Source organism: Babylonia areolata, chromosome 11 (genome assembly GCF_041734735.1).
Source record: "Babylonia areolata isolate BAREFJ2019XMU chromosome 11, ASM4173473v1, whole genome shotgun sequence".
Classification (NCBI taxonomy): Eukaryota; Metazoa; Mollusca; class Gastropoda; order Neogastropoda; family Buccinidae; genus Babylonia; species Babylonia areolata.
Genome location: NC_134886.1, coordinates 10,525,629 through 10,546,247, shown reverse-complemented (window position 1 = coordinate 10,546,247; position 20,619 = coordinate 10,525,629). Strand labels below are relative to the sequence as shown.

The 20,619-nt window shown below is 44.9% G+C and overlaps 1 protein-coding gene across 2 annotated transcripts in view; it reads right to left on the bottom strand.

Annotated features, from left to right (window-relative positions):
* Nucleotides 1-20,619, bottom strand: part of LOC143287510 (uncharacterized) — a 53,014-nt gene that overhangs the window by 15,446 nt on the left and 16,949 nt on the right. For both annotated transcript variants that reach the window (XM_076595544.1, XM_076595543.1), the window contains exon 3: nt 2,000-2,148. In XM_076595544.1, coding sequence (XP_076451659.1) covers nt 2,000-2,148 — 149 coding nt within the window. The remainder of the gene's footprint in view (nt 1-1,999; nt 2,149-20,619) is intronic.

Sequence of the window (20,619 nt, the reverse complement as noted above, 5' to 3'; positions counted from 1 at the left end):
GTTCAAAGGACCTTACATGATACAATACATTCAGACAACTGTGCACAATGGTATACAACACTTGAAGATATACAAAGTGTTTTCTAACCAGACTAAACTTAAGAAGTGAAAGTTAAAAAGCACTGTGTGAGGCAATGACATTTCTTTTCTTTTTGAAAGGGGGTTAGGGGGTGGGGAGGGTGGGGGGAGGTCAACTGTACGAAGATTAGGGAGGTGACTGGCACACTGATTCTCCTTAACAACAGTACATTTAAAAAGGGTGTGACGGTTTCTTGTGAAAATATACTGTACAAAATACAGATGGTTGGAAAGTTTATTTTTATTCATGGTCTGTGATTTTAGAAAATCTTTTCTTCTCGTTCATAAAATAAAATATGTGACATTACATTTGTTGTAAAAGTCTTAATTGAGAGATAAAATCTACCAGTAGCTAAAAAAAAAAAAAAAAAAAGGAGAGGGAAGGAAAATGAAAAAAAAAATGAAAAAAAGGGGGGTGGGGGGGGGAAGCAAAGCAAAAGTAAAAAAAGCGGGGCAGGGTGGTGTACCCAACTTCATTCAGTAAGCACATGATTTATGGACACTTGAGTGCTTCAACTCTACACCGCAATGTGGATGAATGGCCAACACCTGAAAGCTGGCAGTTAGCAACAGTGGGCGTTACCTGTCCACCCTTTTTACAACATTTAATGGCCTTTCACTGCACAACAAGGCAGCCAGTAGTTTTTCCATCCGCACTGCTCTGATGGTTATTTTACTGCATACCCTCTTCCAGCATTCCTCAAACAGGTATCATTCCCATTGAATGAATCATCAGTGAATCTGCACTGATCTAAATTGTCATTTTCTTTCACTCACCTACCTCTGACCAACATACCCCTACCTCCCAAAACACTGCAGGTGTCTTTGTTCTGCACTCAGATTGAATCTATCAACAGCAACAGAAAGTAGAGCCTCTGCAGCAAATCATTATGATCTTCATATCCTTCAGACAGTAAAAATGACAGAATGAAAAAGACACAAGCTCTACCAGCTGCCATGGCGAAGTGGTTAGCGTCATGGACTGACGGCTGGGAGGAAGCGGGTGCGAATCCCAGCGGAGGTGGGTTTTTCGGCCCGTGGCCGGCTCCTACCCAGAGCTGAGCGTGCTATGGACTTAAATGGGGAGACTGGGACCACAGTTGAGTGTCATCCGCTTCAAGGATGCGTCTTTGCATGTGTTGCTCTAATTACCTGACCAACACTGCAAGTGTCTGCGGGCCTGGTTAACGCCGAGATATCATTATGACAGGAAGCGTAGAGTACAGCCTTGTCACGCAGTCCCAAACCAAAATGGACCTCCATAGCAACATCGACATTGTCATCATCTCCCTCCTCTTCCTTCATCATCATCAATATAAAAACAAAACAGTCTCAAACTCTGTGGCCTTTCATGCCCTGCTCTCATGGTGACCTCAGTTTCGATACCTCTCCACTTCTGTGCTTACGGCAAGTCCTGTCAATGTCGTCAGTGTCAGTAGATTCATAGGGGGCTGTTGTTTGAGGGATGTGGTGGCGGTCTCCACTTTGGGAGGGACCCTCACTCAGTCTGGCTCAACGACTAAGCCATTATTGTCGTTAGTAGGGGGCATAGTAGAAGGTGTCCTTAGTACGTTGAATCAGAACAGGCACCACTGAACACCACCGAAGTGACTCAGCAGCAGTGCAGGGTCTCCTCTAACATCGATGGTTCCCTGCGGACTGCTAATGCTGGAACTGTGAAGGACGAACCTGGGTGTGGTCGTGTATGGGGGAATCTAAATGAGCGGCATGGGAGTAATGCCACTGAAATTGTGCAGCTGATGGGGCAGCAAAAAAAAAAAACAACAAAAAAAAACCACACCTCATGTTCACTCCATCAAAGCGTACACCCAAGCCCCAAAGCCACAACCTATCACCCCCCCCACACACACACACACACACACACACACACACACCACACCCTCCCTCCTCCCCCACTCACGGTGGTCGTCAAAGGGGAGGTCATCCTCGACGAAGGGCTCAAAGTCTTTGCGGTGTTCCAGCATGTACTGCACGACCTCCTGGCGGTGCCGGTAGTGGTTGCGGCAGTGACCCTCCAACTGGTCGCCCAGGGCTCTGAACAGACAGTTGCTGAAACAACACACAGAGGACTGGTCACTTACTGGTGTCTAACAGGTCAGTTACAGGAGTCAAACAGGTCAGTTACAGGAGTCAAACAGGTCAGTTACAGGTGTCAAACAGTTGAATTGCTCTCGCAACACAAAACTACTGTATTATCTCACATGAGAAACTGACAGTGGCACAAATCAGAAGACATACAACAGATGCATTATATAAAATACTTACGCACACTAGACACACATTAATGCATACTCATGCACACAAGCACATGCACACACACTCACACATATATTCAAGGCTTTCCTTTTTTTTTCTTTTTTTTTTAAACTGCACAACACACACACACACACACACGCACACACACACACATACACACACACATGCACACACACACACACATTCCCTCCTCTCACACCCAGAGGAAGCAGGTCCAACAGAAATGCCAGTCAACCAATACATGTTTGATGAGTTCATGGCCTGCAGGAAGAGATTCCCCCAGACCTGTCCACATGCTCCCTACATGCACCCAGCCAACTGGGCTCAGTGCCCAGTCCTCAGCCATGCTGCACTGTTACGCTGGAGAGAACTGAACCAGCTGTGACATTTCAATTTTCAATAAAAAGATGGTTTCTTCTAACTGAAGCATGAGGATTAATGAGAATTGCTTTGTTTTAGTGTGTGTGTGTGTGTGTGTGTGTGTGTGTGTGTGTGTGTATGTGTGTATGTGTGTGTGTGTGTGTGTGTAGTAGTAGTAGTAGTAGTAGTAGTAGTAGTAGTAGTAGTAGTAGTAGCAGCAGCAGTAGTAGTAGTAGTAGTCTTCAGTTTAATGTCTTCCACTTTAAGTGATATTAGATGAGTGTGTGTGTGTGTGTGTGTGTGTGTGTGTGTGTGTGTGTGTGTGTGTGTGTGTGTGTGTGTGTGGCTGTGTGTGTGTGTGGCTGTGGCTGTGTGTGTGTGTGTGTGTGTGTGTGTGTGTGTGTGTGTGTGGCTGTGTGTGTGTGTGTGTGTGTGTGGCTGTGGCTGTGTGTGTGTGTGTGTGTGTGTGTGTGTGTGTGTGTGTGGCTGTGGCTGTGTGGCTGTGGCTGTGTGTGTGTGTGTGTGTGTGTGTGTGGCTGTGGCTGTGTGGCTGTGGCTGTGTGTGTGTGTGTGTGTGCATGCACATACACCTGTGTATGAAGAAAAAAAAATACAAATAAAGAATTAATTAGAAAAATGTTTTCATCTTCCTGTGAGTGTCCATGCTTGCTGCTGCTCTGTATATATGCGTGCGTGCGTGTGTATGTGTGTGTGCATGTGCGTGCGTGCGTGAGTGTGTGTGTGTGTGCACATGTGCATTTGTGTGTGTGCATGCAAGCATGTGTGTGCGTATGCTTGCATGAATTCTTCCCTCAATCATTAACTGCTGTGCAAAATCATTCTACCTTTGGAAGGGATACACACACACACCCATTTAAACAAGAAACAGGGTAGAAGGGTAGTAGACAGGTCAGGGGGACAGGATGGGGGTATGGCGATGGGAGCAAGCCAAAGACACTTTCTCAGAAAACCTGTTCATCATACATTTGGAGCACAGAACCTGCTTTGAGTGTTGCGTCTCATCATTCCACGGTCATGTCACTCGCTTCAGATTCACCAATAAAGGCATCGTGCAGCCCGGCCACAGCGGTAACTTGGTACGGAGATCACAGAGAATGTGCTCAATTCACTTTGATGCTCCTATGCCCTTGCATGCATGAGGGAGCAAAAATCTACCCTTCTGAAATTACAACTGGATTTGTTTTGTTTCTTTTATCGTATTTCCTTTGAATACCGTTAACAATAAAATGAAATACAGCAGCCTGGGTTGTTAGAGCACAGATGCTAAATGTGTCTACAATCATGCAGAACAGTTCATGACACTGACAGCCATCAACTACTTTCATTTTGGTGTACGTATTTTGATAGTGAGCAGCTGAAGATTATCAGGTACTGACTGTACGACAGATTCCTTGTTGCGAATAATATTATCAAATAAACTGTCACAACATACCATTTTACACAGAATTTTAATCAGATGATTTCATCCATGCTCATTCATTCTCTCTCTATTCATTCTCTGTTGTTTTTTGTTTTTGTTTTTTGGGGTTTTTTTTTTTGTTTTTTGTTTTTTTTTGTGCCTTTTATTATCTTTTCTTACTTATCCTCTCCATAAATTCATTGTTTTTGTTTTGCTTTGTTTTTAAACTATTAACAGCTTCTACAACCCACAAGTGAGTATTTTCAAACTGAAATGATGTTCTCTGTGTGACTGTGGCGGTGGTAGAGATGGGGGGAGAGAGAGGGGAAGGGGAGGGAAGAGATGGTGGTATGCATCTATCTTCAAAGGGGAACACTGTGGTATGACAAGACCAAGCAAATACTTATCTGAATGCACACTTGCACACATGCATACATGCATACACACACATGCACACATACAGAGATGCACAGAAGAACGTGCCCATAAACATGTTCACACAACTACAGAGGAAGACTGCTTTGTGAACGACCCCCCCCCCCCCACCTCCTCCCCCCCCCCCCAAGCCCCCCACCTGCTTCAAAGGTGGACAAGATAAGAAAGGGGTGACACTGGAAGCTCTGAACATAAACATCATCTTCACTCACCCCCCTCCCCCAGTCACCCCTCATTCCCTGAACTCCAATCTCCTACCCCTTCTCACACCACACGTATACCCTTTCCCCAAAACACACACACACAAAGAAGAATGTGCACCCATTCATGTACACACACACACACACACTCACACACACACACACGCACACACACACACACACACACACAAAGGCCAGTACCAGGTACCCAGTTTTTGTCCTGTTCTGGCCCCCAATCATGTTAGCTGAGAGGTGGAGACGTTGTGCAAACACGCATATCCAAACTGACCACATTCCTGACCTGAAAAACCCTTCCCTCCCTCACCGCCGCTAGCTGATAGGGCAGGACCCAGCTACTGTTTGTCTACTTCCCACCAATAGTTAACTTTATTTTCCTTTTCTTTTTTCTTTTATCGATGACTGTGAAAACCTAGCCAGCAACCTTACCACCTCTCCCCTCCGCCTTACCTTTCTCATCCCTCCCTCCTACCCCTTCCGTGATCCCAATCCTTACCCCCACCCCACCACGTAGCTGTCAACCTACAGCCCCTGTTTCCACACACATTAACCCCTCCTTGCTTCACCCACCTACCAAGTCCCCTCTCCCCCTCTCTCTCCTTTCGTTCTGATCATCGTGCGTTTCCCAGCTACAGGTAAACACTGTCGCTGTTTAATGGCCCTGTTTGATGGACTGTTATTTTAATTTTCTAAGTAAGCAAAACTTCAAACACTGAATTTAGATTTAAATTCCAAGCTTTAGCGTGTCTACATTTTCACAGTGACATTAGAATTTCAGCTGCTAGTGAAGCTGGGTTGTTGGTGGTGGTGGTGGTGGTGGTGTTGTTGGCGTTGTTGTTAGTATGTGTGTGCATGTGTGCATGTGTGTGTGTGTATGTGTGTGTGTGTGCGTGTGTGTGTGTGTGTATGTGTTTAAACAGCAGATGTGTAGCATATATGGATTTGCCTGCACGCTTTGACACAAAACTGAGAACTGTGCCTCAAAAGCTGGCAATATTAAGAATAAGGCATCTTCTGCTCCTGGTAGTTATCATGACTGCATGGTATCATCTTATGAAGTTTCCCTTCCTGTTATCTGAGCATGCTCAAAGCCTGCCTAACTGTGTTGGGTTACGCTGCTGGTCAGGCATCTGCTTAGCAGATGTGGTGTAGTGTATATGGATTTGTCCAAACGCAGTGATGCCTCCTTGAGTAACTGAAGTGGACTGAGCATGCTCAGCCCATCGCCACATGATGGTACAGTGTGACATCCACCCCATGGCCACATGATGCTACAGTGTGATATCCACCCCATGGCCACATGATGCTACAGTGTGATATCCACCCCATGGCCACATGATGCTACAGTGTGACATCCACCCCATGGCCACATGATGCTACAGTGTGACATCCACCCCATGGCCACATGATGCTACAGTGTGATATCCACCCCATGGCCACATGATGCTACAGTGTGACATCCACCCCATGGCCACATGATGCTACAGTGTGACATCCACCCCATGGCCACATGATGCTACAGTGTGACATCCACCCCATCGCCACATGATGCTACAGTGTGACATCCACCCCATGGCCACATGATGCTACAGTGTGACATCCACCCCATCGCCACATGATGCTACAGTGTGATATCCACCCCATGGCCACATGATGCTACAGTGTGACATCCACCCCATCGCCACATGATGCTACAGTGTGATATCCACCCCATCGCCACATGATGCTACAGTGTGATATCCACCCCATGGCCACATGATGCTACAGTGTGACATCCACCCCATGGCCACATGATGCTACAGTGTGACATCCACCCCATGGCCACATGATGCTACAGTGTGATATCCACCCCATCGCCACATGATGCTACAGTGTGATATCCACCCCATCACCACATGATGCTACAGTGTGACATCCACCCCATGGCCACATGATGCTACAGTGTGATATCCACCCCATCGCCACATGATGCTACAGTGTGATATCCACCCCATCACCACATGATGCTACAGTGTGACATCCACCCCATGGCCACATGATGCTACAGTGTGATATCCACCCCATCGCCACATGATGCTACAGTGTGATATCCACCCCATCACCACATGATGCTACAGTGTGACATCCACCCCATGGCCACATGATGCTACAGTGTGATATCCACCCCATCGCCACATGATGCTACAGTGTGACATCCACCCCATCGCCACATGATGCTACAGTGTGATATCCACCCCATCGCCACATGATGCTACAGTGTGATATCCACCCCATCACCACATGATGCTACAGTGCGATATCCACCCCATCGCCACATGATGCTACAGTGTGATATCCACCCCATCACCACATGATGGTACAGTGTGATATCCACCCCATCACCACATGATGCTACAGTGTGATATCCACCCCATCACCACATGATGGTACAGTGTGATGTCCACCCCATGGCCACATGATGCTCAGTGTGATATCCACCCCATCACCACATGATGCTACAGTGTGATATCCACCCCATCACCACATGATGGTACAGTGTGATGTCCACCCCATGGCCACATGATGCTCAGTGTGATATCCACCACCTTGCTACACTGCTTTGTGCACACACACACACGCTTACCGCCTGGCAACCCATTCTCATTTCTCTCTGTTCACAGTCTCTCTCTCAGAGTTACAAAAAGATATTTTTCTGCCAAGTGCTACACTGGCGTTGGAAGCATCACTGAATTTCTCAGCATACAATCACTTCTGTCCAGCATTTCAAGCATTTGAAAATGAAAACAAACATTTACTTCTTTTGAATCTACAAGTCCACCTTAGGTCTGCCTGCTGTTACAGAGACCCTTGTCCTGGTGAGGATGCCCAAAATAAAAAGCAAGATGGATTGTGCAGAATGGAGATCAAATGGAATGGAGGCAGCTCTGGACTGAGAGAACAGAGGGAATGGACTATGTGGGGAGTGTGTCAGTGTGTCAGTGGTCAGTTTGTCAGTGTGCATGTGCGTGTATGTGTGGTGTGGTGTGGTGTGGTGTGGTGCGGTGTTTGTGTGTGCGTGTGTGTGGTTGGTGTGGTGTTGGGGTGGGAAGGTGTGGGAGGGGGTCTGGGGTGGTGTGTGTACGTTTTTGGTGTATGTATATGGTTGTGTGTGTGTGTGTGTGTGTGTGTATGTGCGTGCGTGCATGCGTCCGTGCAAGTGATGTGAAAGAGACAGGTGAGAGCAGTACAGCAAGGTATAGAGACAAAGGAAAAAAGGGAGCCCTCAGACATTACAATGATAATGAGGTACACTTAAATAGCACCTGTCCAACAAGTACGCTACAAATCCCTTTGAAAGACTTTAAAAAGAAATTCAAATAAAGTGCATGTCAACAAGAAAAACGGTTACACAAACACAGACATGAATAAATATTGAATCATTTGACACCAACACACACATATATATGTGTGTACATAATGGCACAGGCAGACACATCATGCACATATGCACATACTCGATTTTTCCATGCAGACAGGAACGCGCTACATCCGGGAATCAGTGCGTCCTTTAGCGTGAGAATATTTGAAAAGGTTTGACAGAAAAGGACTTTGGGGCCGGGTTTATTTATAACTAGCAGTTGTAGGAGAACATCTAAAAAGGTTTGACGGGTTTATTTATAACTAGCAGTTGTAGGAGAACATCTAAAAAGGTTTGACAGAAAAGGACAGCTTTGATGTTGGGTATATCTATAGCTAGCAGTTGGAGGAGGATATCTCGAAAGATTTGACAGAAAAGGACAACTCTGAGGTTGGGTTTATTTATAACAAACTGTTGTACCTGGCTTTGCCAGGAAGCAGGAGTAGAACAGACTTGAGGCAGCTTGCAGAATGTACATGTAGGCCAACACGTGCGACTGATTCAGAGCAACTGAAGTCACAGCGCATGTGGCGCTTCGCCAGTTAAATTGTTCCCAGTTCCAATTTGAACTCTTACTCAAGACTAATGGGTTTTGTGATTGGTAGAACACACAAGTTTCATCACATGGATCGGCAGCTATTTGATTTATTTACTCTCACTGCTTTCAGTTATAGAGCCTTCATGCCTTGAAACTACACTATGTGGACATCGCTCAGACATATACATATAAGACCAAGTTAAAAAGGACCATGATCTGACAGAACAGATCTGTCAGGACAGAAGGTGGGAATAGCTGAGTGGTTAAAGCACTGGACTTTCACTCTGAGGGTCCTGGCAGTGAATTCCCGTCAAAGGTCCTGGTGGGTAAAGGGTGGGATTTTTCCCATCTCCCAGGTCAACAGATGCGCAGACCTGCTAGTGTTTGACCCCCCCTGCCACCCCCACCCTCCCCCCAAAAAAAACGTCTGGTAAGAAAGAAAATATGTATGTCTTTTATGCAGCATGATCAAGCTCAACATTTTCTATTCATTATCATCAGAAAAGACATCAGATCTATCTACCAATGCCAAATGGCCAAGTGCTGTCCCCAAAGGGCAAGGGGTTTGTTTTTTGTTGTTGTTTTGTTTGTTTGTTTGTTTGTTTTTTTGCTTTCTCCATCTAAAGTGCTCCAAGGACTGGCTTCTAGAGAAGCTCACATGCTCTTCAGCACCCAGCCTTGGTTCCAGCTGAAGTTTTGAGATGTGAAGACTTTCCAAATTAAAGTAATTAGCTTTAATCAATCAAGCAATGACCCACTCTGGATCCATGTCATCAAACTCACAAGGTCTACAGTCTGATGTCATTTTCTCATGCAGTGAAGTTTGAAGCCTTGAGAAATTCAACCAGTCATGAAATACATTAGTGATTATTCTGGGAGTCAAGGTCAAAATCTGAGCTGCACAATTTCAGGCATGGCTTCAGTTGCTCTGAAGCAGTCTCACAGGTCAACCATATACATTTTCCACACTATCTAATGTCTGTTTTACAAATATGCTCCCTCGCTACAAATGCTAATGTACAATAGATATAATCAGGGACTTCAAAACATAGCAGATGCTCAAATGGTTATGTGACCTTTCCCCGCCCTAAGGACTAGAAAATATCTCCCTTTTGTATCCTCTGAAAGCATACAGCATGGCTAAAAAACTGCATTCTTTCAGAGCCATGCTAATCCACACGCAAAGCAACCCAGCCAACAGTGTCCTTCTAGCTGATGGGAAGATAGCAGGAGGTATTAAAAGTCCAAGACCCAAGAAGCTCCACAGCCTTGCCATTATGGACACGACAGTCTTTCCAGAAGTTCAACTGGCGCCAGGTTTGTAACCCTCAGTCCCTTTCCAGTCTATTGGGCTTCAGAGTGCATAACCAAAGTGCTTCCCTGGCCGCTGTCTCCGTCATGCATTACAGGTGGGCCTTCAGGTGTGCAGTCTGACAAGCACGCTGTGAAGTGGGAGTCAAGACCCCGTGACAGGACGCACCTTGTGCGCTCCCTTCACCTGGAGTCTTTGATGAGTCACACAGCTGAAGGCGATGCTCTGACAGGGAACCATGCTGATGGGGGGACAGTGCATACTGTGGGGTCTTGCTGTAGGGGTGTGTTAAGGGAGGTGACACGGAGGTGTAGAGAGGTGGTCAGAGAGGGGGGGGGTCAGACAGGCCATGCTGGGGCAGTGAAGGGGATCAGCAGCACTGAGATAGGTCAGGGAAAGGGGTAGGGGATGGGAAGCACACACACACACACACACACACACACACAACACAACACAACACAAACACACACACACACACACACTCTCTCTCTCTCTCTTTCTCACACACACACACACACACATGCACACATGTACACATGTACACACACAACACAAACACACACACACAACACAAAACACAACACATACACACACACACACGGACTGACAGACAGCACCTGAGGCAGACAGAAATGTAACAAGAAAACAAGACAAAGAGCGGGACAGAATGAGAAACAGCGAAGCAGACTATGCAGGAAAAGATACAGGCAGGCAGGCAGACACATGAACAGACAGACAGGCTGGAAGGAAAGATACAAACAAAACACAGAGAGAGAGACAGAGACAGACAGAGGAGAGAGACAGAGACAGAGAGAGGGAGGGGGTTGGGGGGGAGACAGAGGGAGGACAATATCAACAAGGACCTGCAAGGAGCCACATGGACAAAGCGAAAGAGAACAGCGCTGTGTCCTTATTTGTCCAGCACATTTGTTCAAACAGGCCGATAAGAACACCCGATTTGTGCAAACATCCTAATGTCGTCCAAACATAGTTGGACATAACGAAGAGCCAATGAATCCCCCATCGGTCCAACATCCTGATCTATCTCATCGCACATTTTTTTTTTTTTTTCAGAAACATGTCACATGTACTGGCAACTCTGGTAGTTGAGTAGGTCAAACACTTACCTAGTTATAACAGAGCCCCTGATTCTGTCCTCAGAAAGTTTAGATGTCTCCCTTTGTGTTCCCATGACATGAGTGTGAGAGAAAAATAGAAAGAACAAGAGAGAGAGACAGAGAGAGTGTATGTGTGTGGGGTTGGGGTGGGTGTGGGAGTGGGTGTGCATGCATGTGTGTGCGTGTGTGTGGTTCTTGACCTCCAAATTGTTTTGCATGATGACGAAACATTTAATTGCCATGACTGCTTATTTACTTGTTCTTTCTGAATGTGAACTGTTCAAACAAGGATTCATGACTTCACAAGGGAGAGTTATATGCCACAAGCTGGCTTCACTGGTTGTGATGGTCAACAAGCTGTGTGGTGCCTGAATGATTGATCATGTCATTTCTCAGCAGAAAATCTATAATCTCACAGTGCACACCATAAGCTGTGTGTGTGTGTGTGTGTGCGTGTGTTGTGTGTGTGTGTGTGTGTGTGCACGGATTAAATGAATATGAACATGCTTCTGTGCCTTAGAGGACAAGATTTAGTGAATGTACAGACTTGGAAATAAGTGTATGCAACTATCAGCTCATAATATTCAAGTTCTGTAACACTAACATGCACTGAAGGCAGCAAATACAAAACTCCAACACAAACGTTCATGTCAATGCAGCAGATATAAAGCTTTAACACTATCATACACACTGAAGCAGCAAGTGTAAAGCAACAAAGCGCACAATCTTCACTGTTCACATGCCTGTGAAAACAACAACAAAACCGACAGTATAAGAAAAAGGTAATGTATCAGACTGTCCCCTGTCCAAATCCCACAGCATGAAACTCTGCGGTCTTGCTGTCAGGGCATCAGTTATGTTGACACATGTGATCAGGCGGCAATAGTGGATTATGGAACGACACACAGCATAAGCCAAATGTAAATTCTCCAGGTCAGCAACACACACACACACACACACAAACACAAACACAGAGAGTCACACCCACACACACACACACAGGGTCACACACACACACACACACACACAGTGTCACACCCACACACCCTCTTGTCCCTGAGTAAACAGATTGCAACATCGTGGGTGTGGACAGGAACAGCTTACAAGGGAAGGGCGTGGGTGCAGAGATATATTTCACCTATCAGTAAACCACTGCCACCCCTCCTCCCTGTTATCAGAACAAACATTACAATGAAGAGTTTATCCAAACCAAAACTGTTTGCTGCCTTCTTTTCTGAAACATCCCTCTGTAACATGTGCTCTTGTACACACACACTCTCTCTCTCTATCTCTCTCTCTCTCTCTCACACACACACACACACACACGTACATAATACGTTCTCCTGATGAACCCCTATGGGCAAAAATTTGAGAGCAGAAAAAAGGAGGACAATAATTTTCTTAAGGGTTTATTTACCATTTTCTCTCTCTCTCTCTAAACACACACACACACACACACACATATATATATGTGTGTGTGTGTGTGTGTGTGTGTGTGTGTGTATGTACATAAATAGATGCACTGAAGTGTTTATGCAAATATTTACAGGTGCACACAGATATATATCACAAATGTTCATGTACGCATGCTTGCACTTTTATCTTTGAAAGTAATCACATATTCTTCATCTCTCTGACTATCTTTCATGCTCTTTGTAAACCATGCATTTCACCAAATCCTGTATAAAAAACAAAACAAAACAAAACAAAAACACACACAAAAAAAGAACCCACAAATAAACAAGCAACCCCCCCACCCACCCCCCCAAAAAAAACCCCAAAACAAACAAACAAATAAACACAAACACACAATTTACAACACTATTTTCTGTTTCATCTTCCTTGAACTTTGATAATTCCACCATTCAGCCATGAAATCCCAAACCAGGAGCACATTACTAGTGAATAAATAAATCTAAAAAAAGAAAAGAAAGGAAAGGAGCAAAAAGGGGTGGTTTTATTTAGGGGTGCTAAAAAAAATCTCCACCAATGCCATCATTAACTTTTTATTCTTTTTGGTTAACGTGTAGGATAGGTAGAGGGTAGGGCCTTTATCAAGAGGCCTTAAAATTAAAAACTACATCAGCACCATAATCATCATTATATTCACCTCACTTACATGTGTAGACAAACAACAGGTCTCTCAGTCTACCATGTCCCAATCACAGGAAAACCAATATCCAGCTCTTTCTTCAATCTCGCCATCTGCCTACCTGTGTGTCAGTTTGTCTGAGGGGTGTCATTACTATGTCTGACAGCGTTCCACTGTCCACAGCTACAACGTAATTAGCCATGTGGTTCCTGTGATCATCAACATCATGACAGCACAGTGTGTTGTTAAAGGCTCTGTGTGTGTGTGTGTGTGTGTGTGCGTGTGTGCGTGTGTGTGTGCATGCGTGCGTGCATGTATGTGTGCACGCACATGTGTGTGCGTGTGTGCCTGCGTGTGTGCAAAGCAAATTCACACACACAATCAAAGAACAAACACACACACAAGCAATTTCAATAAAACAAGTAATACACACAGAGTGAAGAAATGAATTAATAAATCAATGAATGAATGTGAGAAGAAGAAGAGAAAAAAAAAAGAATGAATGAACACAAATGATTGAATCACTCAACGAATAAACCAGTGAATGACTTTCTCTCCAAAACCTGACAACTCAGACTGGCAGCAAGGCCAAGGATTTGAACCCACAGCGTGAATGACATGACTCACACCCCACACCTTTCTATCACACTGACCTCCCAGTGTGCAACAAACCACACAATCCTACGTCAATGGGAAAGGGTTAAGGCAAAGTCCCAGCCAACGGAAAACGGTTAAGGCACAAAGCCCATGGAACAGCTGTATTGACAGGAGGAATCAGACTTGATGAATGCTAACATTATTGATACACGCTCCTAGCCAGACTTGCTGGTGGAATGCCATTCCTTTCAATGTGCGTATAAACCATGGAACACGTGTTGACTGCATTGTCTGAGAACAGTGTTGGCAAAGTGGTGTTTCCAGGGTCTGGAAAGAGAGAGTCGGTAAATGAGTGAGAGAGAGTAAATGAAAGAGTGAGAGAGACAAACAATCAAAGAGACAGATAGTGAGGGAGAGAGAGAGAGCATGTGTGTGAGTTAGAAAATGAGTGAGACTGAAAGAGAGGGGGTAAATGAAAGAGAGAGAGTTTGTGTGTGAGTTAGTGAATGAGAGAGAGTGAAAGAGAGAGGGTGAATGAGAGAGTGAGTGAGAGAGAGTGCATGTGTGCATGTGTGTAAGTGCATGAGTGAGTGAGTGAGTGAGTGAGTGTGTGTGTGTGTGTGTGTGTGTGTGTGTGCGTGTGTGTGTGTGTGTGTGCATGCGTGTGTGTGTGTGTATGTGTGTGTGCGTGTGTGTGTGCGTGTGTGTTCAAATTAAGTGTTACTCGAGCAACAAAATGTTAAATCAAGCAACACAAAAGATGATCCACTGCCTGAGTCACTGATGGCTACTGCCCACCGGGTAGACAAATACACTGCTGATGTACTCATAAAGTCTAGGGGCTTTTTCAGCAAAAGTCATCACCACAAATGAACAAGCATTGTGCCTACGACTTGGAAGTCAAAATCTGCATTATCTGGCCATACCCATTATCAACTCAAGTTTGATTTCCACACATACTCATTCAAGACTGTTCTGTTACTGATTTTTATTTTTACTGTGCTTCAATATACTGATCAATCAAAAACCTAACCAGTCATCCATCTGCACCCAGTTAAATTTCTTAGTTCTGGGCACTTCTTTGGTTTACCTTGTCTTGGCAACAGCAACATCATATTGCAACAATTCATAACACTCCTGCCAGTGTCAATGATGCGCGCGCGTGCACACACACACACACATATATATATTCTCTCTCTCAGTAACCCTTCTCTATTCCAGTGAGCCCTGTATGAATGTATACACAAGTATGTATATTCTCTCTCTCTCCCTCCCTCCCCATCTCTCTGTCTCTCTCCGTCCCTCCCTCCCTCCCTCTCAATATCCTTTCTCTGTTCCTGTAAGCACATACACACAGCACAGTAATATGAAGTGTGGGCTCATCAGCATATGAAACAGAAGTTTTCAAGTATCGAAAAGCGGAATGCCATTGCAGCGACCTGTAGCCATTCAAGTAACATCATAAATTATCCCCATTCCTTTCAGACCTTCTCTGCGTCTCAGCACACACTGAAGGGAGCTGCATGTCAGGCCATTATTTCTCTTCCACTTTGTTGCAAAGTTTCTACCAGCAATCTTCTTCAAAATATTCAGCCTTTAGTTAAATAGCAGTGTGGGTGAAAAAGCCTTTATTGTGTTCAAGTTCTGCTGTCAAAGTTTGCTCTGTGTGTGTGTGTGTGTGTGTGTGTGTGTGTGTGTGTGTGTTTGCATATATAGATAAGTGTGCATGCCTGTGCACGTGTGTGTGTGTGTGTGTGTGTGTGTGTGTGTGTGTGTGTGTGTGTGTGTGTTTGCATATATAGATAAGTGTGCATGCCTGTGCATGCATGTGCACGTGTGTGTGTGTGTGTGTGTGTGTGTGTGTGTGTGTGTGTGACCAACCATGCCCAATCTAACTCTGTCCATGCTAATGTGTGCATGCAAACTGTTTCCAGATTCAAAGTTCATATGCTTTCTCTACTCAACTGAAAGTCTGAAACTGGGTCACATGCTCATAATTCTGCCAAAATAAATGTAATGTGTTTACTCAGAGTGATTCAGATGCACTCTTAATTTAAGCATACTGCTCGGTTTATGACCAGCCTGTTAAAAAAAAAAAAAAAAAAAAAAAAGAAAAGAAAAGCCCCATAACCATTTCTCTCTAAGGAAAAATAGTCACTGAGGTGGTTACATTTGTGTTCAGCTGGTCAATCCTCAATGGTGTAAAAAAAAAAATTTTTTTTTTAAAGTCCGTACAGGCCCCCACTGGGCACAACAGCTGAGAGCTGGACTTCAGGCACTGGCATTTCAGGGTGGCGCCTTGTGGGTTTAGGGTGGAGACGTGTTCTTATTTCCCAGGTCATTGTACCTGCAGACCTGCTTGTGCCATAATCCCCTTCCGTGTGTACACACATGCACAACACTGGATACACAAAAATCTCATAATCCACACACTGACATTCCGTGGAGTTATTGGAACATGAACACACCCAGCATTCACTCACCCGTGAGAACAGAGTATGGCTACCTAAAAGGCAGGGTTAAAAAAAAAAAAAAAAAAAAAAAGCAAACCACCCAACATGTACAAACTAGTCAGAAAAGAATGGGCATGGAAGCTGTTGACCTTGAATGCAGAAGAAAAAGAGGCAAGGGCCATCTAACTCCCATCTTCTAACACCCTCCCACGTCTGACAAAAGTCCAACCCAATGAGCTTCTGATGCCCTGTATTGTATTGTGTTGTATTGTACTGTACTGTATTGCATTGTACTGTACTGTATTGTATTATACTGTATTGTACTGTATTTGTATTGTATTGTATTGTACTGTACTGTATTGTATTGTACTGTACTGTATTGTATTATACTGTATTGTACTGTATCTGTATTGTATTGTATGTGCAGCGAAGCGCAGTGGAGCACAATGCGTTGTGTTGCATTGTGTTTGGGTTGGGTTGTATTGTATTGTTTTGTATTGTATTGTATTGCATTACATCTTGTCACAACAGATTTCTCTGTAAGAAATTTGGGCTGTTCTCCCCAGGAGAGCGCAGTGATGCTACAGCGCAGTACCACCCTTTTTTGTCTTCATTTTTCCCTGCCTGCAAGTGTATTCATTTTCCTATCAAAGTGGACAACCCTTTTCTTGCCATGGATTCTTTTACACGCGCAAAGTGCATGATGTACAAGGGACTCAAGTTTATCATCTAATCATTAGAGACTAGCGTCCAGACCACAACCTTAGGTCTACTGGATTTGGAGGGGGTGAAAACACTGGCCAGTGTGAGATTCGAACCTGTGCACTATGATTCTCTCACTTCTTAGTGGTTACCGCCAGGCCACCACAGCCTGATGGTCCACAGTGACCCAGTTTCAGTTTCTCAAAGAGGCATCACTGCGTTCAGACAAAATCATATACATATATAGGCTACACTACATCTGTTAACATGCCTGACTAGTAGTGTAACCCAACAAGCTTAGTCAGGCCTTCTGAGGAAAAAATATGATACTGATGAATAAGATAAATAAACCAATAAAAAATTTAAATAAAGTAATTAATAACAACAACAACAACAACAATAATAATAATAATAAATAAATGAATTAAAAATAAATGAATGAATAAATAAATAAAAATAATAATAATAATTATTATGAAAGGTAAGTATATCAAAACACAGCGCAGGGAAAGATAAGTACGAGGTTTTCAAAAGACATGAGTGATGGAGAACAATGCCCAGTGAGTGAGAACAACAACAATGCCCAGTGAGTGAGAACAACAACAATGCCCAGTGACCGAGAACAACAACAATGCCCAGTGAGTGAGAACAACAACAATGCCCAGTGACCGAGAACAACAACAATGCCCAGTGAGTGAGAACAACAACAATGCCCAGTGACCGAGAACAACAATGCCCAGTGACCGAGAACAACAACAATGCCCAGTGAGTGAGAACAACAACAATGCCTGGTGAGTGAGAACAACAACAATGCCCAGTGACTGAGAACAACAACAATGCCCAGTGACCGAGAACAACAACAATGCCCAGTGAGTGAGAACAACAATGCCCAGTGACCGAGAACAACAATGCCCAGTGACCGAGAACAACAACAATGCCCAGTGACCGAGAACAACAATGCCCAGTGAGTGAGAACAACAACAATGCCCAGTGAGTGAGAACAACAACAATGCCCAGTGACCGAGAACAACAACAATGCCCAGTGAGTGAGAACAACAACAATGCCCAGTGACCAAGAACAACAACAATGCCCAGTGAGTGAGAACAACAACAATGCCCAGTGAGTGAGAACAACAACAATGCCCAGTGACCAAGAACAACAATGCCCAGTGAGTGAGAACAACAACAATGCCCGGTGACCAAGAACAACAATGCCCAGTGAGTGAGAACAACAACAATGCCCAGTGAGTGAGAACAACAATGCCCAGTGAGTGAGAACAACAATGCCCAGTGAGTGAGAACAACAACAATGCCCTGTGACCAAGAACAACAATGCCCAGTGACAGAGAACAACAACAATGCCCAGTGAGTGAGAACAACAACAATGCCCAGTGACCGAGAACAACAACAATGCCCAGTGAGTGAGAACAACAACAATGCCCAGTGACCGAGAACAACAATGCCCAGTGAGTGAGAACAACAACAATGCCCAGTGAGTGAGAACAACAACAATGCCCAGTGACCGAGAACAACAACAATGCCCTGTGACCAAGAACAACAACAATGCCCAGTGACCGAGAACAACAATGCCCAGTGAGTGAGAACAACAACAATGCCCTGTGACCAAGAACAACAACAATGCCCAGTGAGTGAGAACAACAACAATGCCCTGTGACCAAGAACAACAACAATGCCCAGTGAGTGAGAACAACAACAATGCCCAGTGACCGAGAACAACAACAATGCCCAGTGACCGAGAACAACAACAATGCCCTGTGACCAAGAACAACAACAATGCCCAGTGAGTGAGAACAACAACAATGCCCAGTGAGTGAGAACAACAACAATGCCCAGTGACCGAGAACAACAATGCCCAGTGAGTGAGAACAACAACAATGCCCAGTGACCGAGAACAACAATGCCCAGTGAGTGAGAACAACAACAATGCCCAGTGAGTGAGAACAACAACAATGCCCAGTGACCGAGAACAACAATGCCCAGTGAGTGAGAACAACAACAATGCCCAGTGAGTGAGAACAACAACAATGCCCAGTGACCGAGAACAACAATGCCCAGTGAGTGAGAACAACAACAATGCCCAGTGACCGAGAACAACAATGCCCAGTGAGTGAGAACAACAACAATGCCCAGTGAGTGAGAACAACAACAATGCCCTGTGACCAAGAACAACAACAATGCCCAGTGAGTGAGAACAACAACAATGCCCAGTGACTGAGAACAACAACAATGCCCTGTGACCAAGAACAACAACAATGCCCAGTGACCGAGAACAACAATGCCCAGTGAGTGAGAACAACAACAATGCCCAGTGAGTGAGAACAACAACAATGCCCAGTGACAGAGAACAACAACAATGCCCTGTGACCAAGAACAACAACAATGCCCAGTGACAGAGAACAACAACAATGCCCAGTGACCGAGAACAACAACAATGCCCAGTGACCGAGAACAACAATGCCCAGTGAGTGAGAACAACAACAATGCCCAGTGAGTGAGAACAACAACAATGCCCAGTGACAGAGAACAACAACAATGCCCTGTGACCAAGAACAACAACAATGCCCAGTGAGTGAGAACAACAACAATGCCCAGTGACAGAGAACAACAACAATGCCCTGTGACCAAGAACAACAACAATGCCCAGTGAGTGAGAACAACAACAATGCCCAGTGACAGAGAACAACAACAATGCCCTGTGACCAAGAACAACAACAATGCCCAGTGACCGAGAACAACAATGCCCAGTGAGTGAGAACAACAACAATGCCCAGTGAGTGAGAACAACAACAATGCCCAGTGAGTGAGAACAACAACAATGCCCAGTGACAGAGAACAACAACAATGCCCTGTGACCAAGAACAACAACAATGCCCAGTGACAGAGAACAACAACAATGCCCAGTGACCGAGAACAACAACAATGCCCAGTGACCGAGAACAACAATGCCCAGTGAGTGAGAACAACAACAATGCCCTGTGACCAAGAACAACAACAATGCCCAGTGACAGAGAACAACAACAATGCCCAGTGACCGAGAACAACAACAATGCCCAGTGAGTGAGAACAACAACAATGCCCAGTGACAGAGAACAACAACAATGCCCAGTGACCGAGAACAACAACAATGCCCAGTGACCGAGAACAACAACAATGCCCAGTGACCGAGAACAACAATGCCCAGTGAGTGAGAACAACAACAATGCCCTGTGACCGAGAACAACAACAATGCCCAGTGACCGAGAACAACAACAATGCCCAGTGACCGAGAACAACAATGCCCAGTGAGTGAGAACAACAACAATGCCCTGTGACCGAGAACAACAACAATGCCCAGTGACCGAGAACAACAACAATGCCCAGTGACCGAGAACAACAATGCCCAGTGAGTGAGAACAACAACAATGCCCAGTGAGTGAGAACAACAACAATGCCCAGTGACCGAGAACAACAATGCCCAGTGAGTGAGAACAACAACAATGCCCAGTGACCGAGAACAACAATGCCCAGTGAGTGAGAACAACAATGCCCAGTGACCGAGAACAACAATGCCCAGTGAGTGAGAACAACAACAATGCCCAGTGACAGAGAACAACAACAATGC